The sequence below is a fragment of the Lipotes vexillifer genome, unplaced genomic scaffold, assembly GCF_000442215.2.
Source record: "Lipotes vexillifer unplaced genomic scaffold, Lipotes_vexillifer_v1.1 scaffold661, whole genome shotgun sequence".
Lineage (NCBI taxonomy): Eukaryota > Metazoa > Chordata > Mammalia > Artiodactyla > Lipotidae > Lipotes > Lipotes vexillifer.
Genome location: NW_006796183.1, coordinates 58,555 through 69,108, shown reverse-complemented (window position 1 = coordinate 69,108; position 10,554 = coordinate 58,555). Strand labels below are relative to the sequence as shown.

The window sequence follows — 10,554 nt, the reverse complement described above, 5'->3', positions numbered from 1 at the left end:
TCTTTCCCTTCAAGTGACGTTAGGCTCCTCCACGGGGCAACAGATGTCTCACAAACACACCACCTGCTCCCTGTCAGTGGTGCCGTTGCTTAATTTTGTTCCTTTCACCTGGAATTCCTGATCCGTCTCTTCCTGTCAAACCTCTAGGACCCTTCCTCAAAGATTATCCTCAAACACCTTGAAGCCTTCCTGGTTCTTCCGCAACCAGATAAGCTCTCTCTCCACAACAGTTTGTATCACTTATTCCCCAAATATTTACTGAATGCTTGCTGTGTACCAGGTAGTTTTCTTGACATTAAATATCAATATACATTATGGGAACACTGAACTTCAAAGAGAAAATAGAATTTGCCAAAGCTCTCTCCCCCGAGTCAGGTCCGGATCTCCCCAATTTTATACCCCAATTCTGTCCAACCCATCCTAAAACTCCCCTCAGGACAAATGGCTCAGCCCTCAGCCCCTCTCCCCGCACCAGACGCCCTGTCAGTGCTCTGCTGTCAGAGAACAAATGCCAGTTGGACCCCAGTATTGCTTCTTCCTCCCCTCCTTACCCGGATTTCCCTGCTCTCACGGTAAAACTCCTTCTCTTCTATCTTCTCAAACAGTAGAACTCTCCCTGGCCCAGCAGAGCAGGCAAATCCCTTGGAATAGGCTGCGATGGCAGACACCTGGGGCAGGGACAGCTGGTGGTGGCTGCTGGCCATCACGACCTGCTTGTAGGAAGGGACTGGGGAGGTGATTGTTGGAAATTCGATCAGGCTAGAAAAGAAGACAGCATGTAAAGATAACAGAGACGATTCCAAGGAGATGAATCCTGCTAGGGATGAGAAAGAAGGGCTGTCCTTGGGTGTGGGAGAAACCAGCGTGAGCCCCTTTCCCACGGCCCAAATGCTCCCCTTTGGCTGGGAATGCTACCCGAGCTCCATGGAAGATGGAAGGTTGTGCATTCATGTGGAAGTCTCGCAAACCTGTGTGGTCACTGTTTTCATTGTTATTATCATATTCATTTTGTTGTTTGGAAAAAAGTGGCTCAGAGGGGTTGTTTCCAAGATCACAAAATTAGTAAGGGGAAGAGCTGAGACTTGTTTTTTTTGTTTGTTTTTTGTTTTGTTTTGTTTTTTGTTTTGGCCTTGTTGCAAGGCATGTGGGATCTTAGTTCCCTGACCAGGGATCGAACCTGTGCCCCCGGCAGTTGAAGCATGGAGTCCTAACCACTAGACCACCAGGGAAGTCCCAAGAGCTTAGATTTGAATCCAGGTTTCCATTTCCTCCCTGCCTCCCTTCTCCTTCCTCCCTTCCTTCCATTGTTTCTCTTTCATTCATTCACACGTTTTCATTCATTCATTCATATAACATTTACTGGAGTTATGCTGTGTTAACAGCTCTGTGAAACAATGGTAAATAAGTTCACACAGTTCCTGCCCTGAGAAGCTGATGATCTAGGGGGCATGTGATAAGGACTGTTAAGGGCAGCTGAGTAGGATGGGAGCAACCAGTCAGCAGCTAACAACGGTTTTCTGAGGACAGTTACAGAGGAAGACCACCTATCTGAGATGAGCAGAGGCTGAGAGCTCCCAGCTGAGATGTGAAGGACAAAGAGGACTGTGTCAGGCATGTGTCTATGTCCAGGGGAGTGGGGTCGGGGTGGGGGCAGACCAAGCCCAGAAGCAGGAGAGTACACGAGGCATGTGCGGTAGACAGAGGCAAGAGCTGATGCTGCAGATGTAAAGAAGGGTCCGAGCAGCAGGGACATGTGGGCCAGGCTCAGGAGTCTGAGCTTTATTCTTAGAGCCCTGGACCCACTGAAGGATGGTGAACCCAGAAAACTGGAGGGCATATGGTCTTACTAGGAAGTTCTCAACATAATCACGATAAAAAAGGAGACGTCATTGGCAGGGAGGGTGGTGAAAATGGGTGAAACCAAAGTCATTGAGGAAGAGGCATCTACAGTGTGCCATTGTGGTTAAGGGCTCAGGCTCTGGGGTAAGACAGGTCTGGGTTTGAATCCTGACCTGTCATTTAACAGTGCTGTGATACTGGGTGAGGCACTTAACCTCTTTGAGCCTCAGTTTCCTCATCTATAAAATGGGCATGATAATAATATACAATTTTTAGGGTAAGACTCAAATGAGGATATATATAAAGTGCTTAAGGCAGTGTCTAGAACACACAGTGGTACTTTCCAATATGGGTGAGATACGACTATTATTGGTTGCAGTACAGGTAAAATAGACAGCTCTATCCTGACCCCCCACTTTAGCCCATATGCTTTGTCAGATTGACCGACAGCATTTCCTTGCACTTCCTTGTTGGTCTGGTGCCTCCCACTGAATTGTAAGGTCTTAGGACCTGTGTCCCCAGCACCTAGCAAGATGCCTTGCACACTGCAAGGGCTTGATGGACATTTATTTAATTGATTTAGTAAATTAGGCAGCCATTAGAAAACATATTTTTGAAAATCTGTTGTTTTGAAGACTAGTCATACTAAAACGTTTATAAAATGAGGTTAGGTATAAAAATAAAAAGAATTGTATCTAGGCTACGGTCATAACTTTCAAATTTGTGCTTGAATGTGGAAGAACACTAGAAAGGCAGAGGGAAAATGAAAAGCATTGATTTTTAAGGTAGAGGGGATAGGAGTGATTTTTAAAGAATGCTGTTTTCGGTGTAATGCTATTACCATGATGAGTGTACTTTTCCAAGAGCTCCTGCCCAGAGGGTGCCGTTACCTCTCGGATTCCTGGATCACCCCCAGGTTCTTCATCTCGCTGGTGGGCTCCCTGACCACGATACTTGTCTCCCAGCGTTGATCTCCAGACTCAAAGAGGAAGAGCCTGCCTGTATCAGTGCCAACAACAATCTTGTCATCAGACACCCAGGTGTGGGCGAGATAGTTTTGGGGTTCTCCCCTCTGAAAATTAGTTTGCTTCAGGGTTCCCTCAGCAAAACGGAGAAGCTTAAACATCCCATTTCCAGTGACACAAATTTGAGTGTTATCCTGGGGATTGAAGCTCACCTGTAAAATGGGAAGGAATTAAAGAAAAAGATATATAAAACTAAACTTGATGGCATTATTTCCCATTTTACTAATTACGAGTTATCCCAGGTAGCTCATAGGATCTTTTAAACATCACTAACTCATATAATTTTAAGACCATATTTGACAAGAGGAAAGATCTATATCCATTATATTTGTACATCCCATGAGTCTTTAACCTAGGAAACCTTCAAAAGTCATCTGACAAAGGCCAAAAAGCAAGATGAGCAGGTCTTGACAATCACCAAACTCTGTGCCAACAAAATGGAAGGAAGGCTCAGCTGGAAGCATAAAATGAGGGTTTGGCAGGTTTACGTGCCCTGTTCAGGGCAAAGGAACCACATGTCAGGGACTAAACTTCCTTTATCTCTACCCTCATCCCAATGCGCAGTCATGGGCAGTCAACCTGTCACCTCCACTGGATGGTGAGCACCTGGTGGGGCTGTGGCTTTTTCATCTCTGTATCCCCAGTGCCGGGTTCAGAGCGGGCATCCAATGAATGTTTCCTGGATCTGTTTGAGAGGAGGTGCTCCCTGCTCTGAATAGGATGCCATATCATGCCTTACTGTGACCTGGGTGAAATAATCTTCGGGCTCTACCTGCCTTTGCTCTAATTCCGTGATCAGCAAGCAACCTTCTGACTACTAATTTCATCTCCCAAGGACTCTGTTACCAGGGAGGAAATACACTGGAAAAATGTTGTGTGTTCTGGTTGTGACATGCTGGTTCACAAGCCAGACTCTTGTGAGAATAACGGAGTCTGTGCCCGAGATGCTGACTAGCCAATATCTCTGAACATGAACAGAACTGAGTGCTTGGACTTGAAAAACTGAGCACTAGATCCTAGACCAGGTTGACTGCTCCAAGAAAAGCCTCCTTGGGCCCCAACCAGCCCCCCGACACATCCTCTTCACTTTGCCCTCAAACCACGATAGAAACTTCTGCTCCCCACGTAAGTGCGATTTCATGGACAGCTTCCTAAAGACCTACCACTTCACACCACCTTCCTGAAGTCTTCCCACTGCCCCGCAATGCTGCCCAGAAGAGGCCAGGATCAGGGAGAGACAGCAAGTTTGATCAACCTGCCTCTGGGCTTGACCTGGGACCAGAAAGCAGTTCTGGGCCAAAGTGAAGAACACAGCCCTTGGAGTCAGGGAGTCCTAAGTTCTTGGAGCCTCAGTTCCTTCATCTTTAAAACAGAGACAATAATTATGCATACCTTATATGGTGTTGTGAGGCAAATTTTAAAATGCATTTTAAGAAATTAGCACTATTCCTGACACAGAAAAAGCATTTAATGAGGGACAGCTTGTACTATTTTTTAATAATTTGCACCATACTTGTCATGCTGGGTGGTACCTGGTAGACAGCATTGTTCTGAGTATCAGTTCTAACGATGGCCATTACTTTCTGTTTTTCCCACAGCCAATAGACAAGGTTTGACTCTGGAGGTGAGGTCTGGGTCAAGAGGTATTTGGAGTCTGGAGAAAAAGCCATGCAAATGAACTTCTGAACTGGGAAGCCAAAATTATTAAGGACTTTGCGCTTTCGGCAAGGAACAGCTGACAGTTCATAAATGGTGATGACGGGTTTTTCTTGCACAGTCTCGGAGATAGCGAGGTATCGCCGATTGGGACTGATGGACAAGGCCAACATGCCCTGACTCTTGTCTGAACCTGCAAACAAAGGAGAGGAGCTGGTGAGCGGAGATCATGCATTCACCAAGATTCAGCATGAACCAGGCACCATGGTGGGCACTGCCGAGGCAACAGGAGAAAACTGCAGAAACAGGTCATTGTCAATCCCTGTGTCCCTTGGGGCAACTGTGTCTGGGTTATTATGAAAATAATGAGGATGGGCACCTCACTGAGGCCATGGTGGGAGGAGAAGTCAGGGAAGGATTCCTGAAGGAAGATGAAGTGTGGCGGAGGGGTGAGGGTGGGGCACGTCAGGAAGGGCAAAGATGTGAATGTGAGAAAGGGTATAGATGGAGGGGGAACTTCACATGGTGGGAGATGGCTGAGCATCCCCTGTGAGCCAGGGGTGACCAAAGATGGGTCTGGAGTGTGCAGTAGGGTCAGATCAGAGGCCTTTATCCCCTGAGCAGTCAGCACTCAATACTCTTCCTCCACTTTCCAGGCTGGGACGCTAACCACTAGATTCCTCAGCCTCCCTTGCAGTTAAGTGATCTATGGGACATTCTGGCTGAGAGACAGATGCAGAGGTCTGCTGAATGGGCTTTATGGTAAAGCCCGTGCTTCCTTTGAAACCAGGAGGGATGCATTCTATCCATTTTTCAGGAATAAAGAGGCGATATCTGGTGGTCGAGCATTCTTCTTGTCCATGAGGTAACAAGCGTGAGAATGAAGGCCATGGGCCTCTAGAGAGCAGAGCCTGATGTAAAGATTAAACTGCAAATGCTTTATTTGGGTAATGTAATCAGGTCTGCATTATAATTTTCATGGGCCCTAGGCATTTCTGCTTTCATGGGCCCCTTCCTCCATTAAAATATGGTAAAAATTATACTTCATGACTCATTGGCTTAAAGAAGAATATAATCCATGCTAGATTCACTAGTATTATATTCATTTTTTCCTGATTTTAAAATAAATTAAAATTAAAATATTTTCTTGGGTTCCTAAAAGCGTCACAGGCCCCAGGCTGTGCCTCACAGTAATTCGGCCTGATACAAGCCCCGGGCAGGGCGGATGAGAGAGGCAGGGGAAGCTGTGCTAGAAAGTGACACGACGGACTCCATGCTGCTGCGTCACACAAGCTGCAGCAAGTTGGACCAGCCCGTGGGCTTCTCTGGAAGGGCTGCAGAGAACACCTGCACCTCTGAGAAGAACCCTGGGTTTGGGTCACTGAGAGCCTTGCATGAGAGTTTGGACTTTACCAGGGAGGCCAATGGGAAGGCCCTGGGAAATCTTAGGAAGGTCTGATGTGTGTTGTAGAAAGATCCCTCTGGCAACTGTATGGAAGACAATCCTGGAGGGAAGGAAACTTCAGCAGGTTATTTCAAAAACCGGGACACATGGCAGCAATGAGCAACAGGAAGGCAGTAGTGGCGAAGGGAACAGGATGTTAGAGAAATGCTAAGGGGAAAAACCAGGACTCAGTGAAGGTGGGGTGAGGGGCTGATGGAGAGAGAGGAGCAATGAATGACATTTAGGTTTCTGGTTTGGTGATGGGAGTGGTGGTGACAACTGGGATGGAAAACAGGCTAAGGGAGCTAGGGGCCATGGTGAAGGTCACGTCCACTGTTTTTCACTGAAAATAGCCCATGCAAATATTTCTGATTTAAACATGCTTATTTGCTTTCAGTTTTTTATGATTTCTTATTTAGTTATTTATTTTTTTGCACTGAAGTCTTTAATCCATCTCAGGTTCATGGTGATTCCCCTTTCCCAAACATCAATACCTAACTGGTTATCCCAGTACTAATTACTAATGCCACCTTTATGTTGTATTAAATTCATTTATCCATTGTATTCATTTATGTGTGTATTACTGGGTTCTGGGATATTTATATTAGGACTAGCTTATTTTTGTAATCATATCCTTATCATGTGTTTGGATAGCTGGCAAAGTAGGCTCTTAAGGAAAGAGGGAGAAAAAAGGAAATGATAAATTCCATTCTGGATATATTGTGTGTGAGGTACATACTGCAGAACTTTAAAGAGGTCTAGCAGGCAGCTGGATATGATGAAAGCTGGGGGAGATGTTTGGACTGAAATACAGATTTGAGATAAAAGTCATGGGGCTATAAGATATTGATGAAAGCCATAAAAGAGGACACAAACAGATGGAGAGACATACTATGTTCTTGGATTGGAAGAATCAATATTGTGACAATGACTATACTACCCAAAGGAATCTTCAGATTCAGTGCAATCCCTATCAAATTACCAATGGCATTTTTCACAGAATTAGAACCAAAAATTTTTACAATTTGTATGGAAACACAAAAGACCACAAATAGCCAAAGCAATCTTGAGAAAGAAAAACGGAGCTGGAGGAATCAGGCTCCCCAACTTCAGACTATACTACAAAGCTACAGTCATCAAAACAGTATGGTACTGGCACAAAAACAGAAATGTAGATCAATGGAACAGGATAGAAAGTCCAGAGATAAACCCATGCACTTATGGTCACCTAATCTATGGTAAAGGAGGCAAGAATATGCAACGGAGAAAAGACAGGCTCTTCAATAAGTGGTGCTGGGAAAACTGGAGAGTTACATGTAAAAGAATGAAATTAGAACACACCCTAACACTACACACAAAAATAAACTCAAAATGGATTAAAGACCTAAATGTAAGGCCAGATACTAAAAAAACTTTTAGGGGAAAACATAGGGAGAACACTTCTGACTTAAGTTGCAACAAAATCTTTTTCAATCCACCTCCTAGAGTAATGAAAATAAAAACAAAAATAAACAAAGGGGACCTAATTAAACTTAAAAGCTTTTGCACAGCAAAGGAAACCATAAACAAAAAGAAAAGAAAACCCTCAGAATGGGAGAAAATATTTGAAAATGAAACAGTGAACAAGGGATTAATCTCCAAAATATATAAACAGCAGCTCAACATCAAAAAAACAAACAACCCAATCAAAAAATGGGTGGAAGATCTAAATAGACATTTCTTCAAAGACATACAGATGGCCAAGAGGCACATGAAAAGCTGCTCAACATCACTCATTATTAGAGAAATGCAAATCAAAACTACAGTGAGGTATCACCTCACACCAGTCAGAATGGCCATCATCAAAAAATCTGCAAACAATAAATGCTGGAGAGGGTGTAGAGAAAAAGGAACCCTCTTGCACTGTTGGTGGGAATGTAAATTGATACAGCCACTATGGAGAACAGTATGGAGGTTCCTTAAAAAACTAAAAATAGAACTACCATATGACCCAGCAATCCCACTACTGGGCATATACCCTGAGAAAACCATAATTCAAAAAGAGTCAAGTACCACAATGTTCATTGCAGCTTTATTTACAGTAGCCAGGACATGGAAGCAACCTAAGTGTCCATCGACAGATGAATGGATAAAGAAGATGTGGTGCATATATACAATGGAATATTACTCAGCCATAAAAAGAAACGAAATTGAGCTATTTGTAGTGAGGTGGATGGACCTAGAGTCTGTCATACAGAGTGAAGTAAGTCAGAAAGAGAAAAACAAATACCGTATGCTAACACATATATATGGAATCTAGAAAAAGAAAAAATGGTTCTGAAGAACCGAAGAAGGGCAGGACAAGAATAAAGACACAGATGTAGAGAATGGACTTGAGGACACAGGGAGGTGGAAGGGTAAGCTGGGATGAAGTGAGAGAGTGGCATGAACATACATACACTACCAAATGTAAAATAGATAGCTAGTGGGAAGCAGCCGCATAGCACAGGGAGATCAGCTCGGTGCTTTGTGACCACCTAGAGGGGTGGGATAGGGAGGGTGGGTGGGAGACGCAAGAGGCAGGAGATATGGGGATATATGTATACATATAGCTGATTCACTTTGTTATACAGCAGAAACTAACACAACATGGTAAAGCAATTATACCCCAATAAAGATGTTAAAAAATAATCTGCGAACAAGAAACGCTGGAGAGGGTGTGGAGAGAAGGAACCCTCCTACACTGTTGGTGGGAATGCAAACTGGTACAGCCAGTATGGAGAACAGTATAGAGGTTCCTTAAAAAAATGAAAATAGAGTTACTATATGATCCAGCAATCCCACCCTGGGCATATAACTGGAGAAAACCATAACTGGAAAAGATATGTGCACCTCAATGTTCACTGTAGCACTATCACAATAGCCAAGACATGGAAGTAACCTAAATGTCCATAGATAGAGGAATGGATAAAGAAGATGTGGTGCATATATACAATGGAATATTACTCATCCATAAAAAAAGAACAAAATAATGCCATTTGCTGCAAAATGGATGGACCTATAGATTCTCATACTGAATGAAATAAGTCAGATAGAGAAAGATAAATACCATATCGCTTATATGTGAAATCTAAAAAAAGGCTACAAATGAACTTATCTATAAAACTGAAATAGAGTTACAGATATAGAAAATAAACTTATGGTTACTGAGGTGTAAGGCAGAGGGAGGGATCATTTGGAAGACTGGGATTGATACATACACACCACTATATATAAAATAGATAACTAATAAGGACCTACTGTATAGCACAGGGAACTCCACTCAGTACTCTGTAATGGCCTATATGGGAAAAGAATCTAAACAAGAGTGGATATATGTATTTGTATAACAGATTCACTTTGCTGTACACCTGAAACTAACACAACATTGTAAATCAATTATACCCCAGTAAAAATTTAAAAAAAGAAAAAAAGAAAGGAAGGTGAAACAAGAAGGAACAGTTAACAAAAAGTTGGTATACAAACAAACACTGTATAAAACAATAAAAGAAATATTTACTTTTGGCCTTTAGAAAACAATTTTTTAAAAAGTCACGGTGTGGAGTTTAAAGTGTGCACATAGGTGAGATTGCCTGGAGGACGGAAAGGGCAACAGTTCACTACCTCCTCTGCGCTTTTGTACCAGGGCTGTACCTGGCCTAGCAGGTGTGCTGCTCATTTGCATAGTCCCGCTCATGTGAATACATACCTGTCCCCACTACAATACTGAGAGCTCCTGGTCTGGCTTTCTTGCTTATTCATTCTTTCAATCACCAGCGCCTGCCACCAATATACGCTGACTGACTGCAGAGTCTGTAAATGCTTTCTCATTGTTTTAACCCAGTCAGTGACTGATTCCTCCTGGAAATACTTCACATCTTGCGTGAATTTCCTCTTATCTTTCTGGCTACTCCTCCAAAGACTCTTTTGCAGGTTGTTCCTCATTTCCCTGGCACTATATGTAGGAGGGCCCCAGAGCCCAATCTCTCACCTTCTCTTTCATAAACATATTCACTCCTTGGGGGATCAAATCCATTCTAAGGACCTAATATTTCACCACCATGCTGATGACCCTCAAATTTCTATCACCAGCCTGGACCTCTCTCTCTCTTGAACCCAGACCTGACATCAAAGTGCTTGCTTAGGATCCCATCTGCATATTTAGCAGGCATCTCAGTCTTCCCATGTCAAAAACTAACCTCCTGATACGCTCCACAAAGCCTTCTCATTCTGAAGTCTTTCCTGCTTCAGTTAGCAGCAACTCCATCCTTCTGGTTGCTCAGGCCAAAACCCTTGCTTTTTCCTTTTCTCTCCCACCTACATCAGGTCCATGAGGAAACCTTTCACCTTCAAAATACAGCCAGGCTTTGATCTCTTTTCACCACCCTATTGCCTGCCACCTGCTTCGAGCCACCATGTTCTCTCAGCTGGATTATATTAATAGCAATAGTCTCTCAGCTGGTCTCCTGCTTCCTCCCTTGCCCCTCCTTAAATCTATTCTCTGTACAGTAGCCAGAAGGAAGCTGTTGAAACATAAGTCAGATCATGTCACTCTGCTCAGAATCTCCCCTC

General features: G+C 43.6%; 1 protein-coding gene across 1 annotated transcript in view; it reads right to left on the bottom strand.

Moving 5' to 3' along the window:
• The window catches only part of CFAP57 (cilia and flagella associated protein 57), a 75,845-nt gene that overhangs the window by 63,338 nt on the left and 1,953 nt on the right, over positions 1 to 10,554 (bottom strand). The window contains exons 2-4 of the mRNA XM_007468275.1: positions 4,397 to 4,713; positions 2,730 to 3,016; positions 552 to 759 (exon numbers count right to left, since the gene is read on the bottom strand). Of these exons, the coding sequence (XP_007468337.1) occupies positions 552 to 759; positions 2,730 to 3,016; positions 4,397 to 4,713 (812 nt within the window). The remainder of the gene's footprint in view (positions 1 to 551; positions 760 to 2,729; positions 3,017 to 4,396; positions 4,714 to 10,554) is intronic.